Below are 24061 nucleotides of genomic sequence, written 5' to 3'. Positions count from 1 at the left end.
TAGCTGTTAAGGTTTATAGAGATCATAGAGGTCATAGAGGCTTACAGCAGGGAAACAGGCCCTTTGGCCCAACTTCTCCATGCCACCCTTTTTTTAAAACCCCTAAGCTAGTCTCAATTGCCCGCATTTGGCCCGTATCCCTCTAAACCCATCTTACCCATGTAACTGTCTAAATGCTTTTTAAAAGACAAAATTACTACCTGGCAGCTTGTTCCAGACATTCACCACCCTCTGTGTGATAAAATTGCCCCTCTGGACCCTTTTGTATCTCTCCCCTCTCACCTTTAACCTATTCCCTCTAGTCTTAGATTTCCCTACCTTTGGGAAAAGATATTGACTATCTAGCTGATCTATGCCCTTCATTATTTTATAGATCTCTATAAGATCGCTCCTCAGCCTTCTATGCTCTAAAGAAAAAAGTCTCAGTCTATCCAGCCTCTCCTTATAACTCAAACCAAGTCCCGGTAGCATCCTAGTAAATCTTTTCTGCACTCTTTCTAGTTTACTAATATCCTTTCCATAATAGGGTGACCAAAACTGTACACAGTATTCCAAGTGTGGCCTTACCAATGTCTTGTACAACTTCAACAAGACGTCCCAACTCCTGTATTCAATGTTCTGACCAATGGAACTAAGCATGCTGAATGCCTTCTTCACCACTCTGTCTACTTTCTGTGCCTCCACTTTCAAGGAGCTATGAACCTGTACCCCTAGATCTCTTTGTTCTGTAACTCTCCCCAATGCCCTACCATTAACTGAGTAAGTCCTGCCCTGGTTCAATCTACCAAAATGCATCACCTCGCATTTATCTAAATTAAACTCCATCTGCCATTCGTCAGCCCACTGGCCCAATTCATCAAGATCCCGTTGCAATCTGAGATAACCTTTTTCACTGTCCACTATGTCACCAATCTTGGTGTCATCTGCAAACTTACTAACCATGCCTCCCATATTCTCATCCAAATCATTAATATAAATGACAAGTAACAGTGGACCCAGCACTGATCCCTGAGGCACACCTCTGGTCACAGATCTCCAGTTTGAAAATCAACACTCTACAACCACCCTCTGACTTCTGTTTTGTATCCATTTAGCTACCTCACCCTGGATCCCGTGAGATTTAACCTTATGCAACAATGTATCATGCAGTACCTTGTCAAAGGCCTTGCTAAAGTCCATGTAGACGACATCAACTACACTGCCCTCATCTACCTTCTTGGTTACCCCTTCAAAAAACTCAATCAAATTTGTGAGACATGATTTCCCACTCAAAATGCTATGCTGACTGTCCCTAATCAGTCCTTGTATCTCTAAGTGCCTGTAGATCCTGTCTCTCAAGATACCTTCCAACAACTTACCCACCACAGATGTGAGGCTCACTGGCCTATAGTTCCCAGGTTTTTCCCTACAGCCCTTTTTAAACAAAGGCACAACATTTGCCATCCTCCAATCTTCAGTGACTATCAATGGTTCAAATATTTCTGCTAGGAGACCCGCAATTTCCTCCCTAGCCTCCCACAATGTCCTGGGATACACTTCATCAGGGCCAGGGGATTTATTTACCTTGCGGTGCTTTTAAGACTTCCAGCACCTCCTTCTCTGTGATATGTACACTCAAGACATCACTATTTATTTCCTCAAGTTCCCTAACATCCATGCTTTTCTCTACAATAAATACTGATGAGAAGTATTCATTTAGGATCTCACCCATCTCTTGTGGATCTGCACATAGATGAACTTGTTGATCCTTAAGAGGCCCTACTCTCTCCCTAGTTACTCATTTGGCCTTTATGTATTTGTAGAAGCTCTTTGGATTCTCCTTTGCCTTATCTGCCAAAACAATCTTGTGTCCCCTTTTTGCCCTCCTGATTTATCTCTTAACTTTACTCCTATGTCCCCTATACTCTTCACGGGATTCACTTGATCCCAGCTGCCTCTCCATGTCATGTGCCTCCTTCTTCTTCTTGATCAGGGCGTCAATATCCCGAGTCATTCAGGGTTCCCTACTTCTACCAGCCTTGCCCTTCACTCTAAGAGGAATGTGCTTACCCTGAACCCTGGTTAAATACACTTTTGAAAGCCTCCCACTTACCAGACATCCCTTTGCCTTCCCACAGACTCCCCCAACTTTTGAAAGTTCCTGCCTGATACCATCAAAATTGCCCCAATTTAGAATTTTAACTTAATCTTAAAACTAATAGAATTATGGTCACTGGTCCCAAAGTGATCCCTCACTAACACTTCTGTCACCTGCCCTTCCTTATTTTCCAAGAGGAGGTCAAGTTTTGGCCCCTCTCTCGTCGGGCCATCCACATACTGAATGAGAAATTCCTCCTGAATACACTCAACAAATTTCTCTCCGTCCAACCCCCTAACACTATGGCTGTCCCAATCAATGTTGGGAAAGTTAAAATCCCCAACTATTACCACCCTATTTTTCTTGGAGCTATCTGTAATCTCCTTACATATTTGCTCCTCAATCTCCCGCTATTTGGGGGCCTATAGTACAACCCTATCAAAGTGATTTCCCCCTTCGTATTTCTCAGTTCTACCCATATAGACGCAGTGGCCGAACCCTTGGATATATCCCCTCAGTACGGCTGTGATATTTTCCCTAATCAAAAGTGCAACTCCCCCTCCTCTCTTACTTCCTGTTCTATCTTTCCAATAGCATCTGTATCCTGGAACATTGAGCTGCCAGTCCTGTCCCTCCCTTGGCCATGTTTCAGTAATTGCTATAATATCCCAGTCCCACGTACCCATCAATGCCCTGAGTTCATCTGCCTTGCTCGTCAGGCCTCTTGCATTGAAATAAATGCAGTTTAATCTGGACTTCCCTTGCTCTCTGCTCTGCTTTTGCCTGATCTGTCTGGTACTAGGATTACTGACACTGCCTTTACTAATTAATGTGCTCTCTTTAACTTCCGTGTTGTCCTCAACCTTCTCTTCTGTCTCTTCACTGCTTTGGGTCCCACCCCCCTGCCAAACTAGTTTAAACCCTCCCGAGTGGCTCTAGCAAATCTCCCCGCCAGGATATTCGTCCCCCTTATTATACAATATTGTGATCTTTTTGTAATTGGTAAAAGTTATTGCTGATTTTTCTTATTATATGCTAACTGTATTCTTAAATAAACTTTTGTTTGATAAAAGCTCCCTAGTGGATCATTTGAATCATACCTGGAATGAAACATCTCATGCTTACCCAAGCCAAATTCAAAGTGCAAAACTGGTCGAGGCTGACTTCATAAAAACCTTGGAGTTTCTGACCTGTATTATGACAATACTTAATATTGCATTATCTCTCAACAAGAAATTAGATATAGCTCTTGGGGCTAAAGGGATCAAGGGATATGGGGGTCAGGGGGGGGGAATCAGGATATTGAATTCAATGATCAGCCATGATCAAAATGAATGGCGGAACAGACTTGAAGGGCCAATGGCCTACTCCTGCTTCTTGTTTCTATGTCTCTATTCCCTGTAACAGTGGTTCCCAAATGCACCAAGATTATTTTTTAATTATCCTCTAATTTCACAAATACATTTCCAGTTGCAAATATACAGCCCAAGGCAATCCAACAGTTACAATTTGAAATAGGCTATTCATAGAAAACATTTCTTTGAAAAAAGTCAAATATGTGATTGATAGATTGCAGTTGGAGAAGGGTATTGTGGGTTAAGAAACCAAGTTAGAAGAATCAAAAAGTGCTCCATTCCTAGCACCATATCCTTATGTTGACGATTTGCACTTTATTGAATGTTAGCCATAGCATAGCAGGTAGCAGTCTTGCCTCGGAGACTCAAAGTTTGGTTTCAAGTCCCACTTCAGGGCTTGAGCACATAAAAACAAGGCTCAAACAGTACTGAGGGAGTGCTGCACTGTTGAGGGTTCTGTCTTTTGAATGAAACATTTTAAGCCAAAGCATCATGGGGCCAGGTTGAGTGGATTTAAAGGATTCCATGGCACCATTTTGGAGAAAAGCAGGAAAGTTCTTCTTAGTGTCCTGGCCAATATTTGCCCCTCAATCAACATGATAATAAACAGTTTAACTGATCATTATCACATTGCTAACACGGAAGCCAAATTGCTGTGTGCAATTTGGCTTCCGTGTTTCCTACAACAGTGATAAAAATACTTCAAAAATACTTCATACTTGGCACTCGTAGTGTTGTCACAAAGGGAGGGGAAATCTAGTGTTCATGCATCCTAATGCATGTGAACTTTTCACAATTGATGATTGTGATTTAATGATTGCAGTTTTGATTCCTCTAATGGCCAATTCTTACAGCATTTTGATGTGTCTGGTGTTTGTGAAAAGTGCCATATAAATGCAAGCCTTTCTTTAAAATATAGACTAATACACAGATGTAGTGCTACAATAGAGACTATTAACTCTTTGCAAAATTGTTTCACGTTTCTGTAAAGTTTACATTTTTCTTCTTATAAAATCCAATTAATCTTTGAACCAGTGTGTGGAATTTTCCATCCCGCCTCCCACGGGAATCGTAGCGGGTGGGCCATGGACCATGCAACGGTTTGTTGACCTCGGGTGCGATTTTCTGGCTTTGGGGGGGTGAGCGCGGCTGGAAAATCCTGCCCAGTGACATTGAGTTCAGTGTAAATCAAATGAATACCACAGAAAACATTTCATTTTCACATTATATTTTACTGAAGAACAGCAGGATTAACACTACAATTCCGAGAATGCTAGAAAAAAACACAAAAGCACAAATCAGCAGGCATACAGTGCCCTTGTCAACTGAGAAACTTACTATTAAAGAGGGAAGCCAAGAAAGAGGGATCAGAATGCAAAAGTCATTCTCCCAATTCTAATGTTCAATGTAAGAGTTGAAAAGTCAGCATCATATGTTGTATTGATCAAGGTCTCATTACTTCTATGTTAAAATGGAAGGTACTGGATTAATATGCAAGATGTAATATGAATAACTTCAATCATGTTAGCTACAAGCGTACAGGGAATCACTCCACAACACAGCAGTTAACATAGGTTAAAATCCTAAATCAATGCATTGTCATCTAGTTTAGCCTCTGTTTTTAGATCATACCTTTGAGAGCAATCACTAAATAATTTAACTGTGGCTATCACAATAGGTTCTCACATTCCTTACACATTCCTAGTGGCCCTTGATTTTACAAAAAGGAATTCCCAAATACAGATCCTCTACACACTTAAAGACCTTCAAGGAGGCAAAGATTAAATGTGATGTATCATGAAAGAGGAATTGTTATATTGTTAAGCATACTAGGCACTCGTAGTGTTGTCACAAAGGGAGGGGTAATCTAGTGTTCATGCATCCGAATGCATGTGAACTTTTCACAATTGATGATTGTGATTTAATGATTGCAGTTTTGATTCCTCTAATGGCCAATTCTTAACTGAAAGTTAATTGTACCAATAAACAGAGACTAAATCCAAATATCATACTATTTAAACCACAATTTAACATTTCCCATTTAATACCACCATCATTTATAACTAGCCGAGAAGGGAATGATCTAATCTTAAAGAGGATTTCACGATTTCCAAAGTTCAGAAATTAATGAATGGGATTGTGTGATGGGAAGTCAAAATGGGAGTTGGATGGTTCACACATTAAGTGACCATGGCTGGTTAAAATTCACCATGGTGGTGAATTCCATCACCCTGCCCCGAGTTTGCAGGCAGGGAGGCTTGTGACATTCTGCAGGTGGTTTTCCCACCTACCTGCCCGCACGTGACACCACTGCAAGTTTATGGTGGTGGGCAAAGCCCAAGTGGGTCCACGTGTGGCTCACCCAATTGGCCACTTCTTACCCAGGCTGCAGTTCTTCAGCCGTAGGTCCGAGTTTGGGGATTGGTGGAACGGATTGAGACTGTTAGGGTAGCATGCTGGGGCCTCAGGGGTGGCTCCTTCCCGGATCCCCTTTTGAATTAGGCGCCCCCAGCCCCTTTCCCGCCTGGCATGTGCACCCTGTTCCCCCCACCTCCCACCAGGGCCTTCAGTCCTGACCTGGTCCGGAATCACCTTCCATTTTGTTCTTGGTTTGTTTTCACTGGGATTGGATGCAGTCCCAGCGGCGGCCACAATTGCTGATGGCGCTGCAGGGACTAGAAAACTGCCAACTAATCAGATAACAGGCTGCTCTCGGAGGTGGGATCTCCTCCCAGGTGGGGGTGGAAGGCCTTCCCGCCTCCAGCCAATTAACACTCCTTGGAGCAGAGATGTGCTGCCCACTGACCGTTTTGGTGGTGAGACTTCTCCATAAACCTTTCACCAGCAGCATCACAAAATCCCTACAGTGTAGGAGGCTATTCGGCCCATCGAGCCTGTCCCGACAACAATCCCACCCAGGCCCTATCCCTGTAAGCCCATTATTACCCTGCTAATCCCCCTGCATTAAGGAGTAATTTAGCATGGCCAATCAACCTGACCCGCACATCTTTGGACTGTGGGAAGAAACCGGAGCACCCGGAGGAAAGCCACGCGGACACGGGGAGAACGTGCAAACTCCGCGCAGACAGTGACCCAAGGCTGGAATTGAACCCGGGTCCCTGGCGCTGTGAGACAGCAGTGCTAACAACCGTGCCGTCCTAAATATGGGATACATTTAGCTGCAGCCATTTTCAAAATCTTTCTGTTACGATGGATTCATCCAGAGTTATATTTTTCCCCCCCCCCATCTGTGGGAACAGAAATTCTGTGCAAATGTTTGGTGTTCATCACTCAGTAACACATGATTACCAAGTCCAAATGACAAATTAACACTGGGATTTCAAATTGCAATGTTCTGGTTGAACATCTGGAAGGGGGGGAGGGGTATGGGCAGCAAATCAAAGAGAGAAATGGAAGAAAGCAGGTCACGAAAAGACTAAAAAAAATATATTTGATGATCATAAATGATTTGCAACACATGAAAATCTATATACATTTTACAGATTCAGCAAAGTGGATTTAATTGATTTAACGGAGCATTCACTGCTGAACATATTTTGCAGCTCACTGTTAGTCCAGACATACTAGAATTTCCAGCGCTGGTGGTGAGTGTTAATACATACTACAATTAATCCTTTGGTACTTTAAATCGATCTTTTTCTTTTCTGATCGCATCCATTGTAGAAATTGCATCTTTCTGTCCAACATGGTCCTGTACGCTCTTCTCCCTGTAAAGATAATACTGCGATTTAGCACTTTACCGGTCCTTCACTCCCGATCGTGAACATGAATCCTGTGCTCAAATCTCAACCACAAGCGTAGTTGCTTGAGCAAGAGGAAATAACTTGTGACAAACGCTGCTTCGTGGAAAAGAGGAGCTCATTAGTGAATAGCTGAGAGCTGCAGGAAAACTCTGGAGGATTGGATGCAGGAAGGAATGATGGAAAGAATGAAGAGTGAGGCATGATGCAACCTGGCTCTGGCTTACTTTCACACCAAATCGACCGGCTTGCAAATTTCTCAGAGTTGGGAGGGTGTTTGGTTACAGAACGGTGTCCCTTTCCAAGATAGAAACAATGTTCATTTACTATTGAAGTCAATCATTACAAAACAAACTGAATAAAAGAAAATTAATTAAAGTCTTGGCAACTGTGTCATTTTCTCTTCCTTCTGTGGCAGCAATTCTGAAGAAAGATAAAAAAGGTCTTAGAATCAGAATCCCTACTGAGCAGGAGGAGGCCATTCGGTCCATCGAGTCTGCATCGACTCTCTGGAAGAGTATTCCGCCCAGGCCCACCCCACTGCCCTATCCCTGTAACCCCATGGAGTAACCATAGACAATCCACCTAACCCGCACATCTTTGGACTGTGGGAGGAAACTGGAGCACCCGGAGGAAACTCACGCAGAGACGGGGAAGAACGTGCAAACTCCACACAGAGAGTCACCCAAGGCTGGAATCAAACTTGGAACCCTTGCGCTGTGCCAACCACTGTGCCGAAAAGTTGAATATGGATTTCACCGTACCTCACTCGCATAAAAGGGTTGTAACTGAACTCCTCTCCAATGGTGGATGGGATGGTAGGTTTTCCAAGTTCATAGTGTTCCTAAAAACAAGTGCAAAAAGACACCACTAATAGTCTAGGATTCAAATTTCCCAAAAAATGGTAATGAGTTATCAACCGTTATTATAACTGTTAACCAACTATACAGAATAATTTGGATTCTTAACTTGAGGATCCAACTGTAAAAAAGGTGACTGAATCTTGCTTTGAATCATTTTAATGTCCTCTAAAAACCTCTAAATGTCCTCTAAGCTAGTTCCATCGAAGCATCATATTGGATTCAAGGCTGGAATTTTACCGCCTCACCGTTGGCCTCAGGCAGGATTTTCCGAGCCGAGCCCGAGCGAGGCCGTAAAAACCCACCCAAAATATTAACTCTGTTCCTGTCTCCACAGATGCTATAAGAAGTTTAACAACACCAGGTTAAAGTCCAACAGGTTTATTTGGTAGCAAAAGCCACAGAAGCTTTCGGAGCTCCAAGCCCTTCTTCAGGTGAGTGGGAATTCTGTTCACAAACAGGGCATATAAAGACACAGACTCAATTTACATAAATAATGGCTGTTATTCATGTAAATTGAGTCCGTGTCTTTATGTGCCCTGTTTGTGAACAGAATTCCCACTCACCTGAAGAAGGGGCTTGGAGCTCCGAAAGCTTCTGTGGCTTTTGCTACCAAATAAACCTGTTGGACTTTAACCTGGTGTTGTTAAACTTCTCATTGTGTTTACCCCAGTCCAAGGCCGGCATCTCCACATCATGACTGCCACAGATGCTGCCAGACCTACTTTGTTTTTCCAGCCGTTTATGTCTTGTTTCCCTCTCCTATGTTTATACCATGATGCTCCTCACTCTCCTTTCTGACTTTCTCTGAGGGTGACTCCCCCCTCCTGTAATTCAGAAATGGAGTGGGGGGGGAGGGGGTAGCTTAACCACAGTGTTAACCTCTCACCTCTGAAAGGTGTTGGCTTGAGTTCTATTCCCGAGGTTTGAGTACAAAATCTAGGCTGACACTCTGGTGCGATACTGAGGAAGTGCTTCACTGTCAGAGGTGCTGTCTTTTGCGTGAAGCCCAGTCTGCTATCTCAGGTGAATGTAAAAGATACTACAACACAATGTTGAAGAGGGGGGGGAATGCTAGGGTCATGGTTAATATTTATCCTCAGCCAACATTCATGGCATTGCTGATTGTGGGAGCTTGCTGTGCACAAATTGGCTTCCATGTTTCCTACATTATAACAATGATTACACTTCAAAAGTACTTCACTGCCTGGAAGCTATTTTAGAAAGTCCTGAGGTTGTGAAAGGCATGATATAAATACAGGTCTTTCTTTTTCTCTTCCTGCCAGTGATCATTGCAATTTGTGTGTCTAGGTCATTAAGCAAATCTCTTCCCTATTTAATGACCTGCTACACAGTCTCACATAAAACCCACCATAACTCTCTAGCACTGACTCAGAGAGAGAATAGGGAGAGCACAATTTGATTGTTACTGGCAGCATAGATGAGGTCAGTTTCTAACTTGCTTTTGCACCATCACAAAAGGAAAATATTTATTCTCCGTATGCGGTTAAGTGGTATTCGCTCTAGCAATGGCTGAAGATAGTAACTGCTGTCCTATGTAAGATGCATTTGGTAATAGGCTATACAATATAATTCTACCAGCTTCTTACATCACACAAAGAATTTAGTCACAGGATTTAGTGAGATGGTTAATCAGCTCTGTTACTGTTAAAGATTAAGTGGAGACTTATGACCTGGCTTGAGACAATTCACACCTCTTTAACCTGTGATTATCCCTCTCTCCACTCGCACTGTCTGTACCTGTAAAGACTCGCATTCCAACCATTATCTTACAATTGTGTCTTTGTCTATATATGCCCTGTTTGTGAACCCACCTCTCCACTCACCTCAGGAAGGAGCAGCGCTCCGAAAGCTCATGATTCCAAATAAACCCTTTGGACTTTAACCTGGTGTTGTGAGACTTCTTACTGGGCCCACCCAGTCCAACGCCGGCATCTCCACATCATTGTGAGACTTCTTACTGTGAAACATTAAGCCTCACATTTTCCTCAAGACCTGTTGTGTCCGATGGTTGGAACAGAAAATCTGTCCCAGGACCATCTGTGTGTAGGGCATTGAACTCAATAGATGCCAGAGGCCAACCCTATACTTCATTACAGCTAATTACAATGGCTCGTTGATCTGGAATTGATCATTAGGTAGAAGTGGACAGTTCACAAACTAGTGTAACAAATCCCATGTGTGCTTCATTCTAATGATTGGCAACGTTCAGGGTGAACAAACTTACCTTTGCCCAAGCTAATTTCTCTTTGATCGCTTCGTTGTTTGGTTCAACATGTCGGGCAAATTTTAGATTGTTGATGGTATACTCGTGCCCACAGTACACCCTCTGAAACAAAATATAACATTAACACATAAAAATTTGGAATTCAAAAACACAAATTTCATCCTAATTCCTCGTAACACTCTCAGTGGTAGCAGACGTTTCTCATCTTGTTCCCACGCCAGATTATACTGAAATACTTCTGAAGGAAAAAAAACAATAAAACTTGCAAATGAAAGGTACCAGTATTGTCCCAACAGATCTTGCATGCCTTAAAATGGAACTCCAGTATTACTGGGATTTGAAAAAATTGAACGGGTTTTCCCAGTGTTCTAGTATCCTTTTCATTAATTTCCTTTTTAAAAATTAATATATTTTGCTGAGTATTTGTACTGACCCACGTAAGGATGCCAAAGTTCCATCAATAAGGTGCCTGCACTTTTGTGGTTTTGTGTCACCTTGGCTGATTTGTTAGGACTCTTGCATTTGAGTCAGAGGAGAGTAGGCCCAAGCCCTGAGCCAGGATTTTAGTGCATATTCTTGGCTTACATTTTGCTCAGTAAGAAGTCTCACAACACCAGGTTAAAGTCCAACAGGTTTATTTGGTAGCAAATACCATAAGCTTTCGGAGCGCTGCTCCTTCGTCAGATGGAGTGGAAATGTGCTCTCAAACAGTGCACAGAGACAGCTTATGGTATTTGCTACCAAATAAACCTGTTGGACTTTAACCTGGTGTTGTGAGACTTCTTACTGTGCTTACCCCAGTCCAACGCCGGCATCTCCACATCATGGTTACATTTTGCTGTCAGGTTGAGGGAGTCATGACGGAGATCATGGGTGGGAATTTACGACCTCGCTCATCCCAAATCATAAAATCCCACACAAGGTCAACGGACCTTCCCATTGTCGACCCCTCGCCCACTTTGATTCCTGTGATGGGCTGGCCAGTAAAATTCCAGCCCCCATCTTCAGGTGAGTTATTAAACCGAGATCCAGTTTACCTGTCTCGTTGGTTCAGATGAATATAGAAGGTTGCATATCTTTTAAACTGCAAAAAATTATTCCAGTGTACTGCCCACCATTCCTTCTGCAACCAACCCTACCAAAAATAAATGAACTGGCCACTTGCCTCATTTCCTGTCTGTAGGGATAAAAGCAAATCATTGCGGATTCTGGAATCTGAAACTAAAAGAAAAAACGCTGGAAAATCTCAGGAGGTCTGGCAGCATCTGTAAGGAGAGAAAAGAGCTGATGTTTCGAGTCCAGATGACCCTTTGTCAAAGCTAAAAGTTGGTCAGTTTTGACAAAGGGTCATCTGGACTCGAAACATCAGCTCTTTTCTCTCCTTACAGTTGCTGCCAGGCCTGCTGAGATTTTCCAGCATTTTCTCTTTTGATTTCTGTCTGTAGGGCCTTACTATAATCTAATTGGACGAGGTGTCTGCCTACATGGCAACAATGACTGCACCTGAAAAGAGATTAATTTTTAAAATTAATTCTCCAGCCTGAGGGGGTTATTTATAAATGCAGTTTCTTTCTTTACACTTCTGAGAAGCATTACCTGCTTTATTTCATTTTAGCAACACACTATTTCTTGCATAAGCCAATCTTATGGAACGAAGTTACCAATTCAGTTCCCAATTTCAGACTGCTTAAGGTAAAACTATGTCCAAGACTCAATTCTCAATTCTTACAATATGGCCCTCTGACACTGTGCCTTACCCTGCCCAGTAAGCACCTCATACCTTCAGGGGTGGCAGAGGCAATGGGAACAAATACAAGGGCAGAAAATGAGGCAAGGAATAAAATACCAGGAAAAGAGGATGCCAGCGACATTTATTTCAAAATAATTTCCTCAGATATTTCTTTTTGAAAAAACGTCAATGTATAAGTGAAAATACACTGTTGAATGTCCAAAATAACAGGTTAACAATTAGAATTCTTACTCAAAGGCAAAACATCTACCGTTTCAGGTGGGAGGCTGCCGAGGATGTCAATCAGAGCTCGGTACATTTCTTCACCAGATCCTTCAAAGAATTTTCCACAACCTGCAATAAATAGTGTATCACCTGTGGGGAAAGCAAAACCAACTGAGAAATCATGATAGGGACAATACTAGGCCATGCAGTAGATTTTGTGAATATGCATAAGTAAAAATAAACACGTGACTGGGAAAGAGAAAGAAACAGAAACAGAGTACGATTAGCTTTTCAACACTGCAAATCCATTGCCCTTAATATTCTAAACAGACCTAATACAAGAGAAACCTCAGATAGTCAATTAGAACAATCAACAGAACATATTAAAAACTTCATAGGATTTAATGGTCAGTATATACCATATCTTTCATGTTAAAATTTCCTTTGATTTGAGATTTAATTATATTTTTGTCAAATTCTTATTTCTAATGATGTTTTTATTCAGATTGATGAGCAATGATTTTACAAACAGGAAATGTAAATCAAGACCTAAACTCTCTTGCTCTTGGTCTCAGTTTGTGACATACTCCTTCCTTCTAGTTTTCCCGTCTGCTGTCCATGATCACCTTGATGTGTGTGGCAGGTCAGCTAATTTGCAGCTTGTGGTCACTAAACAGACAGATACTAAAGTCTCTTACTGGGTCCTGGCCATGAGGCTAGAGGGAAATGGAGGATCCTTGCAGGCACTAAAGGCCTGGGCCTGGGTATCTGGGGCCCTTGGGAATGCATGTGAAGAGAAGGAGGGAAGGCAGGCTGTGAGCAATCGGTGTGGAAGCCAATAATTCACAACCAAATGTCTCAGAGTGTTTCTGAGAAATCAATTTTTGCTTGTTAATAGAAACATAGAAAATAGGAGCAGGAAAGGTCATCTGGCCCTTCAAGTCTGCTCTGCCATTTGATATGATCATGGCTGATCCTCTATCTCAATACCATACTCCCGCACTCTCCCATTATCCCTTGACGCCTTTACAGTTCTAGAAATTTATATCCTTCTTAAATATATTCAGTGATTTCAACGATCTCACAGTGCAGAAGAGGCCCTTCGGCCCATTGAGTTCCCACCCACACGTGAGAAACACTTATCCTACCTACCTAATGACCTCCCACCCAATCCTATTTACCTGCACTTGGCCCATAGTCTTCAATGTTATGATGTGTCAATTGCTCATCCAGGTACATTTTAAAGGATGTGAGGCAACCCACCTCCACCACCCTCCCAGGCAGCACATTCCAGACTGCCATCACCCTCTGGATAAAAAAGTTTTTCCTCAACTCCCCCAAAACCTCCTGCTCTTCACCTTGAACTTGTGGCCCCTCGTGACTGATCCTTCAACTACGGGTAAGAGCTACTTCCTATCAACCCTGCCTCTCATAATCATACACCTCGATCAGGTTGCCCCTCAGTCTTCTCTCCTCCAACAAAAACAACCCAAGTCTATCCAACCTCTCTTTGTAAATTAAATGTTCCATGCCAGGCAACATCCTGGTGAATCTCTTTTTCACCCCCTCCAGTGTAATCATATCCTTCCTATAATGTGGCGACCAGAACTGCACACAATACTCTAGCTGTGGCCTCACCAAAGTTCCATACAACTCCAACATGACCTCACTGCTTTTGTAATCTATGCCTCAATTGATAAAGGCAAATGTCCCATATGCTTTTTCCACCACCCTACTAACATGTAGTTCTGCCTTCAGAGATCTATAGACAAACATGCCAGGGTCCCTTTGCTCCTCAGAACTTCATAGTGTCATGCAGCCTTCTGTCATCACCCTCTGTCTCCTACAATAAAGCCAAATTTGAATCCACCTTGTCAAATTAGCCTATAATACTCCTCCAAAGCCTTATGTGGTAGAGAATTCCACAGGTTCACAACCCTCTGAGTGAAGAAGTTTCTCCTCATCTCAGTCCTAAATGGTCTACACATATCCTGAAACTTGTTCCCTTGTTCTAGACACCTCAGCCAGAGAAAACATCATCCCTGTATTCAGCCTTGTCAGAATTTTATACTTTTCAATGAAATCCCATCTCATTCTTCTGAATGCCAGAAAATCCAGAGGCGCAGTATAATGCTCTCAGGGAGAAACATGGGTTCAATTCTACCCTCTTCCTCCAGTTACCCCAACTGCCCTCACCAGTTATCCCCACCCCAACCTCCATCACTTCTTGACTACCTCCTTTGCCCACTTACCGGACCAAGCATTGCAGAGGGCCTCACCAGCTCAGTATAAACAAGGGTGAGACCTGGACGGAGAGTAACTTAAAACTCAGCACTCAGGCACAGGGTTGGTTCCCTGCACCGCGTGTTGCCACCCCGAAAATCCCAAAAATGGGTGTGCCCGAGCTTATGTCTTAATTTGAAAATTCATAAACTTGGTTAATCAAAGCTAGCAACTTGAGATTTCTATCCAGACAAATGTAAACAGTGCCAATGCAGTGAAGAATGTTTCAGATCTAATCTAGTCTATAAAAGCTTTAAAAGAAAGTAATTAGGCCTTATTACATATAACGATTGCTTAGTACTCAACAAGCCTCTCACGGCAGAGGCAAATGTGGATTACTCTTGTAAAAGCAAAGCCGATCTATTGAGAATTGAGTACAGGCTAAATGCTATCTATATGTTGAATGATAATTTTGTTACATCGTAGAGGGAGGGTTCAGCTACACTCACCAGTGAATACAGCTGGTGCTTCACTGCTATTCTCTTTTGTCACAAAGTAGCAGATATGTCCTGATGTATGACAGGGTGTAAACAGGCATTTCACATTCAAAGAGCCAACCTGAATGGTTAAGCACATCACATCTTGTAGTTAGTTTCATTTTTAAACACCGCTCTACTCACTCTAAGAATCATTGACTTGGTTATTCTTTAACTTTCTATAGTATTGCTTTTCCCAAACCATGCACATTTTATACAATCCATAGAATCCCTACAGGGCAGAAGGAGGCCATTCGGCCCAACAAGTCTGCATCAACCACTATCTCACCCAGGTCCTACTCCTGTAACCCCACATACTTACCCTGACACTAGGGTTAATTTAGCATGGCCAATCAACCTAACCCGCACATCTTTGGACTGTAGGCGAAAACAAGAGCACCCAGAGGAAACCTACGCAGACACACGGAGAATGTGCAAACTTCACACAGACAGTGACTCGTGTTAACCACTCCGCCTGGAATTAAACTATGGGTAAGCTTTATATATAGCAAGTAAAACACACAGAAGACATGGGCGGCACGGTGACACAATGGTTAGCACTGTTGCCTCACAGTGCCAGGGATCTGGGTTCAATTCCAGAGTGTACGGAGTCTGCACATTCTCCCCGTATCTGCGTGGGTTTTCCCCAAGTGCTCCGATTTCCTCCCACACTCCAAAGGTCTGTGGGTTAGGTGGATTGGTCATGCTAAATAAAAGTTTATTTATTAGTCACAAGTAAGGCTTACATTAACATTGCAATGAAGTTACTGTGAAATTCTTTTTGTCGCCACACTCCGGCGCCTGTTCGGGTCAATGTACCTAACCAGCACGTCTTTCAGAATGTGGGAGGAAACCGGAGCACCCGGAGGAAACCCATGCAGACACGGGGAGAGCGTGCAGACTCCACACAGACAGTGACCCAAGCTGGGAATCGAACCTGGGTCCCTGGCGCTGTGAGGCAGCAGTGCTAACCACTGTGCCGCCCGGTGTGTCAGTGGGATTAGCAGGGTAAATGCGTAGGGTTATAGGGATAGGGCCTGGGTGGGATTAGGGTCAGTGGAGACTCGATGGGCAGAATGGGCTCTTTCTGCACTGTAGGGTTTCTATGATTCTATGAATATATAATTCATTTTTTTTGTGTAAAAAGTTTTTATTAAAAATAGCATTACCAGGGAATAAGCTGCAAAACTTGGGACTGCACAGGGCACAACCATAGGTGAGATGGATACATTCTGAGACGGAGGATCGCCTAATACTTGCCCTCAATGGTAGAGGATTTAAGGAGTAGCATGGCTGCATTAATGATAAAACCAGCTTTGGGGGAGAGGGGGAAGAGAGAGGACAAGAGAAGCAGACAAACATGTCTCACTCAATCTACTGCATCTATATTTCCTGGGAAACCAGTTAGTCATCAAGCAGTCCATAGCCTAAACCACTCCAAGCTGGGCAGAGTGCTCAATTAGTCAGCTAGGAAATGAAAGACAGCAAGCAATTTTTTTTTAATGAGGAAGCAATTATTTGTCTTGGAAATTGGATACTGCAAAGTCCAAATCATTTGAATCTTATCCCTAAACTCATTTACAAATTCATAAACTCTATTGGAATTAATTTACATAATACAGCTATGGCTGCCAAACTGGAAGCAGCAGGAACTTATGTATGAGTAATGCTTCTAGTGAGTAAGTACATGCTCAGATTTTGGTGATGTACCTGAAATGTTTTCTTATGTGTTGCTCTACAAGTGAGCGCTCCAATCCGATCATCACCTCCATAGACCTGAAGACCAGGTACTTTCTTCAACAGCTCTTCGTTACCACCAGCATGGTCCCTGGAAACAAGACAGCAGGTCAACATTATCAAAACTAGGTATCAAATAATGCAGGAAAGTAGACAATATATGTGTACATAGTTGCAGGGTGAGTGGGGAGGGAGATGATAGATACCCACTGTCGCTCCATTACTAGACTGCATCAGTTGGATCTGGAGTTGTAATCTCTCATGTTTTATTGATAATCCCTTAAGTGCCATTGCTTTCCTTACCAATCGCTGCTGTTCCCACCACTTTTGCTTTGGGATACCATCCAATGAGTTTAGGGATCAGACTCAAATCATTTTGACTTTGCAGTATCCAATTTCCAAGACAAGTAATTGCCATTGATTGCACTTTGTATTGCTGTCTTATTTTGCAATGCACCATAACCTCAAGGCACTGCACCCTTCTATATTATTCAGCAACTCCCATGTCATTGCCACATTCTTCTTTATAATTCCCTAACTATTCCCATCAGCACGTTGATACAAATTAGGTTAAAGAGCACATTCAAGTCCTTGCCACCAATGCTATCCCTTTCTTGTCTCTTGCTAAGGCCAAATCAGGACTGTGCACAAGCTCAGCACCCTGTTCAGCCCAATGTAGCATCAGACGCATACCTGTCACTAAACCCTCTGACTACCACCTCATCAGAAACAGACCTGTCACTAAACCCTCTAACTACCACCTCAGCAAATGCAGACCTGTCACTAAATTCTCTAACTACCACCTTATCAGACGCAGACCTGCCACTAAATCCTCTACCACCTCATCAGACACAGACCTGTCACTAAATCCTCTAACTACCACCTCATCAGACACAGACCTGTCACTAAATCCTCTAACTTCCTCCTCAGCAACGTTGGCTTCCACACCCAACAATGCTGAAATCCTTATCCAAACCTTTGCCACTTCTAGACTGAACACTTCCTCCAAGGTCCTCCTTGTTGACCTCCCAAATCTCAGCCCTCACAAACTCCACCATCCTGTGTTACACTAGGTTGCTTAACTCTCTGTAACCGACAGTTCAAAATATTTATTATTCTTGGTCTCATATTTCTACAATCTTTTCCAATCTTACTCCCAACCAATGTCCTTTGGTTTTCAGACTTTGAGCATCACTCCCTCCTTACTGGTGATAGGTCTTTAAGTTGCCTCGGCCTTACCCTCCGGAGCCCCCTCCCTAAAGTTCACCATATCATTTCAGCCTTTAAACCCCTCCACAAAAAATGTATTTTTGCCCATGCTTTTGGCAATCCCCCTTAACTCTATCACTAACTGCGGCATTTGTTTGGGATGTTTTTGTTTTATTAAAAAGCACTGTATCTGCTGTTCTCTCGATCTTGTTTTTTTGTTAAGTCCAGGCCTGAATATAGAATCAACTGACACTCACTTGTAGGAATACACTGCGTTAAGGACCCAAAATCCCAAAATCAACAGTCAGCTTGAACTCTGAGTTTTATTGCAGGTTTATGCTGCCTATACCAGGTGCTTTTTCTGTTGTGTATATTATTCACTTTTAAAGTTCTTTTTTTTAAATCACAAGCTTACCAGTGGTGATGTGTAGTGAGAACTGTAGTCAGTTTCACTCCATGCTTTTTCACTGCTTCAACTACCTAAAAAGAAAGAAAATAGACTAAACACAAATAACTCACTTGGAACTGAACTCCATTTGCAATTTTCAAGGCACAGGCCTTCGAAAATGAATTTCAGCAATGGAATGCTAAGAAGTATAATTAAATAATTTTAAAAGAAATTTGGAGAAGTAAGTGATATGACGTTGAAATCAAATGAAACAGTGGCTTTGATATTTGTAAAATTGATCAAAATTTTCCATTTTCTTCATTCAGGTTATATTATCACTATGCAGGTAACGTTCAATTTTGTTGGCCAGGGGATTCTGATAAGCTTGGATTGCATGATAGTTACTGCACACCATTTCCCCATAGGAATACAGTTCAGAAAGCTTTAGGCGCAGGCTGGCGAGCAGCAAAGCATAGGGCCCGTTCTTACTGTGTACAGGTACACTGCAAAGTTTAAAGTTTATTTATTTAGTGTCACAAGTCGGCTTACATTAACACTGCAATGCAGTTACTGTGAAAATCCCCTCGTCACCACACTCCGGTGCCTGTTTGGGTACACTGAGGGAGAATTTAACATGGCCAATGCACCTAACCAACACATCTTTCGGACTATGGGAGGAAACCGGAGCACCTGGAGGAAACCCACGCAGACACGGGGAGAACGTGCAGACTCTACACAGACAGTGACCCAAGCCGGGAATTGAACCCGGGTCCCTAGTGCTGTGCCACTGTGCTGCCAGTTTAATTACTCAATTGTCAATCTAGTTTTGTGTTTCATGACTTCAAAACATTCCAAAGCACTTTACAGCTTCTTAATGAAATACTTTGAACTGTTGCTAAGTAGAAGACTTACAGCCAATTTTAATCAGTTAACCTTCTATCCAAAGCTGCATGCCTGCATAAAATCAGTGGCTCCCAGCGATTGTGCCATGGCACATGACCCCCTCCACACACCCCCACCCCCCAAAGTGTGCCACAAAAAAGGTTAAAAATTAATGTAATTAAACTAAAACCAATCTTTGTCTTCAGCTCTGTGATTGGCACCTCCAAGACCAAACAAACCTTGGGCTTTCCACGTATGCGCTGGCTGGGAAAAAGCCGCACGTGCGCAGTTTAGATTTTTTACATTGGTCAGGCCCCATGCCCATTGACCAACAGGACTTGGAGCTGAAGACAAAGGTCCCCATGCACCTGCACAGAAAGCAAAAACTCAAAAGTGGCACAAAAACCCTGGGAGAAGCGAAGTTTAAAAAAAAAAGGCAAGAGGCCAGGGAGAAGTTAAAAACAAAGATCCCAGGAAGGGAAGAAGACAGAGGAAATAGGAGGTGTGCCTCAACTTACAGAGGTGTGCCATGACACATAATAGATTGGCAGCCACTGGCTTAGATTATAATGTCATGTTGGAAATACCTGAATAGAATCATAAACCCAGTCAGTCCCTTTGCGTCGCAGCCACAAACAAAGCACGTGCAAGAGAGGATACCTTATCTGCTTTAACAACTTTTAACAATGGCTAACTAACTAAAGTTTTTCACAGTTATTTTTCCTGCTTGCCTTCTGTGGCTCCACTGGATCCACTATCGCTGCTTCTCTGGTTTCATTATCAATGAGGAGATACATGTAGTTATCAGTCAATGCTGGCAACAATTCAACCTTCATGTTTGCCTGAATTACAGTTTCAGACTTTCTAACGGCACTTCCAGAGTGTAAGTAAAATGAACCTGCAGACAGAGAATGTAAATAAACAGATATATGAAAATCTATAAATGATTCCTGAATTAACATTGAAAACAACAACTCTTAACTGACCAAAGTATAAGAATTGTTTTCAGTTTTGTAAGGGGTCTCTAATTTTAGAATCAAAGGATGCCACGCAACACCCAAAACCATGATTATTTGTTCAAGTCTTTATCCTCCTCCTCCCGTTCCCAACTTTCTGCTCTCCTATCCTGGATGTTTCATTTTGCTATGGTAATTTCTATACGTGCAATTAGTCCTTCCCTACCTCATGTAAGCAAATATTCTCTCTGTGCTCATTTATATTTCATTTCTGTCTTAATTCAATCATCACAAAATGCACTTCTAGCACAGATCTTTCTATAATTGTCATGGCCTATTTTAACCTTCCCTAGCCCAGGATGCTGAGGTCAGTTGTAACATCCAATCATACATCAGGCTGGTCCCAATATAACTTGTTTTGGAAGTAGATATTCTGTAATAAAGGAAGGCGTGTTCTTTAATTGCCTTGTCTTTAACTTGGAAATGCAGAGAGAATTCTTGCCTAAGTGTATAGTGATACATTTTTAAACCAGTTCAATTTGAATAAACAGTTTGTTGAACAGCAAACAGTTACAGTTGTAAAGTTTATTTATTGTCAGAAGTAGCCTTACATTAGCACTGCAATGAAGTTACTGTGAAAATCCCCTAGTCACGACACTCCGACGCCCGTTTGGGTACACTGAGGGAGAATTTAGCATGGCCAATGTACCTAACTAGCACGTCTTTTGGAGTGTGGGAGGAAACGGGAGCACCTGGCGGAAACCCACACAGACACGGGGACAACGTGCAGACTCCGCAGACAGTGACCCAAACCAGGAATCGAACCCAAGTCCCTGGCGCTGAGAGGCAGCACTGCTAACAACTGTGCCACTGTGTTATGGCTATAGGGCCTTGTTTTGTATGGCCATCTCTAGGAGTTCTTTGCATTTCATGTCGAATTTGGAAAAGGTTCCATTACGCTGATTGATAGTCATAACCAACTGGAGTAAAGGAAACTTGGCGTTGAAAGGGACTTGTATCGTTACAAAACAACTGAACACGATTATAAATGACTGAATAAGCATTGGAATAGTTATACCTGTACAAGATGTTTAATATGGAAAACATTGCATATTGTAATATGAAACGGATTTATTTAGAAGGAGCACTTTACATTTAACAAGAGAGAGCCTATTTATGCAAACTGTGACTTGCTGTTTTATGATCTGTAGGAGATTAAGATTTAAGCATAGAATCTCCTGTATGTTAGTAAACTCCAGAAACACACCATCAATCACTAAAATATTGGCCTACCAAAGAGAAATTTAATGAGCAATTTGTCAGTTTGTTTAAAGAGCCCTTCATTTTTAAAAAAAATGACACTACACTTCAGTTTTTGCCCTTTGCAAATGATTATTTGTAACCAAGATAACGAGTGCCCTCTTTGTCCAACTTTACATTAATGTTGCTCTATGGGTGCCACTGGGATATTCAGGAGAACAGACCAGGTTGTCACCCTCCGTTTTCTATTGCTTTGGCCACTAGCTGTCACTGACAAGCCAGACTCGACGTTTCTAAAACAGACGTTTACTTATTTCCCTGAAGGCATCCGAACTGGAAACAGGGGCTCGTATCTTAAACACAGCTCTAAATAATTAAAATCCAGAATCTTGTTTGAACACCTCCCCAAAACAACAAATTTGCCAGGGCCTGACACACTATTAATCCCCAGGTCAATACTTGTTAACGTCAGCAAGTTCGGCCTCTGTGTTAAGTGGCAGGCCCACAAGAGACACATCTCTCAAAACAGAGGCAGCGACTGAACCGTGTGTTGATTTTAACCACTTTAACTTAACTAGCTGGAATGGCTTCTGGATTAGAGGAGATAAAATTACAACATCATGTGAAATATTATAAAATATTTAGGTACAGGAAAAGTTAAACTCGACACAGCTATGAACAACATTCTTTGCTTTTAAATAGCTCATACACCTTTTGAAACACATTACAAAGACTTCTAATGACATAATGTTTGCAGTCAAGAGGAAACACCTGAATGTGTTTATCGAGGAGCTGTTGCATTTGGCATGACACTAGCTGGAGTGACAAATGCAGCTGTAACTAAGCTGGTTGGGAAGGTTGTGTGTCAGTCACCCTGAGGAGAGGGAAAGGAATAGGGAGCCTACCGAGCTTCCGAGCAGCAGCTGTCAGCACAGTCACACTCACACTGCCGAGTCGGTGCAGCTTCACCAACATAGTCAGGGCTGGGGATCAGCACTGGGAGGCTCTGCACACACAGCCTTTCACCTCCAACCCTCAACTACTCCTTCATTGGGTAATTGCAACCAATTGCAACTTTTCACCATAACCTTTGGGCGGAGCACAAGTTAGCATTTGTAAAGAAAATTAAAAGGGGCCCAGGGTGAAGTTGAGATTTCACAAGGGGGGTCCAAAGATGTCTATGCGGGATCTGCACTCTTTTTGGGAGTGGGGCAGGAAGATTGTCTGCGTGGGCAGGAATTATGCCGAACACGCCCGGGAATTGGGGAACCCGCTGCCCGGTGCCGAGCCTCTGCTCTTCCTCAAGCCGCCCAGTGCCTACCTGCGGCCGGGCTCGGCGATCCGGCCGCCCCGCTACAGCCGCCGGCTGCAGCCCGAGGTGGAGCTGGGCTTGGTGCTGGCTAAGGGCGGTAGCTGCATCCCGCAGGAGGAAGCAATGGGCCACCTGGGAGGGTATGCACTGTGTCTGGACATGACGGCCCGGGACACCCAGGAGGAGTGCAAGAAGAAAGGACATCCCTGGACTCTGGCCAAAGCCTTCGACTGTTCCTGCCCGGTCAGCGACTTCATCCCAAAGGACAGGCTCCCCGACCCGCACGGCCTGACTCTCTGGCTCAAGGTCAATGGGCAGCTCAGGCAGCAAGGGCACACCTCACAGATGATATTCCCTATCCCCTATCTCATCAGCTACATCAGTGGCATTATCCGGCTGGAAGCAGGGGACCTGATTCTCACCGGAACGCCTGCAGGAGTGTCTGATGTACAGGAACACGATGAGCTGCAAGCTGGTATTGACGACCTGGTCACCATGACGTTCAAAGTGAAAAGAGATTAATTTTGTTGAAAATGTAATTGCTTACACTGCAGTTTTTCTGTACAACAGCAGCATGAAAGTGCCTGTCAATGATTCAACAATATGCATTCAACTGGGGGAGCAGCTATTCGTGGTCTGAGTAATGACATTATTAATGCTGCATCAGACTGGCATATTGAAGACCAAACTGCTGACAAACTAAACAATTATACTGTTTTTACTGCCAAAATAAAGTATTGACGATTTTAAAAAATGCAATAGCTGCTTTTCAACCTCTTGGCACAAACACACTTCCTTCTGGTTTTTTGTTTAAATGGTGATTTAGTATTATTTCCTGCATTACAACACTGCCATCACAAACTGATATTCGTATTGGATTGTGGTGTGCAAAATGGCTGCTGCATTTATTTGCATGGTAACGGTACTTCAAAGCAGTTCAGTGTCAGTCATGGAGTTTTACAGCTCAAAGGCCCTTCAGCCCAACGGGTCTATGCTGGCCATCATGCACCTAGCCATTCTAATCATTTTTCCAGCACTTGGTCTAGAACCATGTTTGCTCACCTAAAATGCTTCTTTAAATGTGTGAAGGTTCCTGCCTCTATCACCCCTTCAGGCAGCAAGTTCCAGATTCCCACCACTCTGCATAAAAATGTTTTTCCTCAAATCACCTCTAAATATCCTGCCTCTTATAATAAATCAGTGCCCCTGGTTATTGACCGCTCTACTAAGAGGAAAAGTTCCTTCCTATCTATGTCCCTCTGAATTTTGTACACTTCAATCAGGTTCCCACTCAGCCTTCTCT

General features: G+C 42.9%; 2 protein-coding genes across 6 annotated transcripts; one reads left to right on the top strand and one right to left on the bottom strand.

Moving 5' to 3' along the window:
- Positions 1 to 6671: 6671 nt before the first annotated feature.
- On the bottom strand, positions 6672 to 22470 carry hagh (hydroxyacylglutathione hydrolase). 5 transcript variants are annotated; one of them, XM_078240092.1, is made up of 9 exons: positions 22392 to 22470; positions 19962 to 20128; positions 18376 to 18440; positions 16725 to 16842; positions 14988 to 15096; positions 12302 to 12405; positions 10302 to 10403; positions 7958 to 8037; positions 6672 to 7160 (listed from the first exon to the last, which is right to left on the bottom strand). In XM_078240092.1, the coding sequence occupies exons 2-9, from the start codon at positions 20064 to 20066 to the stop codon at positions 7061 to 7063; spliced, it is 783 nt and encodes a 260-aa protein (XP_078096218.1). In that variant the 5' UTR covers positions 20067 to 20128; positions 22392 to 22470; the 3' UTR covers positions 6672 to 7060. The 5 variants fall into 5 exon arrangements, with proteins under 5 accessions (XP_078096218.1, XP_078096217.1, XP_078096220.1 ...); XM_078240091.1 differs by having other exon boundaries at positions 22352 to 22463; XM_078240094.1 differs by lacking the exon at positions 22392 to 22470 and adding an exon at positions 22158 to 22269.
- Positions 22471 to 22588: 118 nt separating this feature from the next.
- On the top strand, positions 22589 to 23500 carry fahd1 (fumarylacetoacetate hydrolase domain containing 1). The gene has a single exon (XM_078240096.1). The coding sequence runs from the start codon at positions 22621 to 22623 to the stop codon at positions 23278 to 23280; it is 660 nt and encodes a 219-aa protein (XP_078096222.1). The 5' UTR covers positions 22589 to 22620; the 3' UTR covers positions 23281 to 23500.
- The last annotated feature ends 561 nt before the right edge of the window (positions 23501 to 24061 follow it).

The sequence above is a fragment of the Mustelus asterias genome, chromosome 23 (assembly GCF_964213995.1).
Source record: "Mustelus asterias chromosome 23, sMusAst1.hap1.1, whole genome shotgun sequence".
NCBI classification, from domain to species: domain Eukaryota; kingdom Metazoa; phylum Chordata; class Chondrichthyes; order Carcharhiniformes; family Triakidae; genus Mustelus; species Mustelus asterias.
The sequence above is the reverse complement of the archived record's forward strand: the minus strand, read 5'-3'. Positions and strand labels throughout refer to the sequence as shown.

Excerpts from the sequence above, each read along its gene's own strand:
- hagh (XM_078240091.1), bottom strand. The coding sequence starts at position 22,421 with ATGTTGGTGAAGCTGCACCGACTCGGCAGTGTGAGTGTGACTGTGCTG. Across the intron at positions 12,406-14,987 it reads AGCACCAGCTGTATTCACTG|GTGATACACTATTTATTGCA; the intron begins GTGAGTGTAGCT and ends CTTTCCCCACAG. Across the intron at positions 7,161-7,957 it reads AACCCTTTTATGCGAGTGAG|GGAGAAGAGCGTACAGGACC; the intron begins GTACGGTGAAAT and ends TTATCTTTACAG.
- fahd1 (XM_078240096.1), top strand. The coding sequence starts at position 22,621 with ATGTCTATGCGGGATCTGCACTCTTTTTGGGAGTGGGGCAGGAAGATT.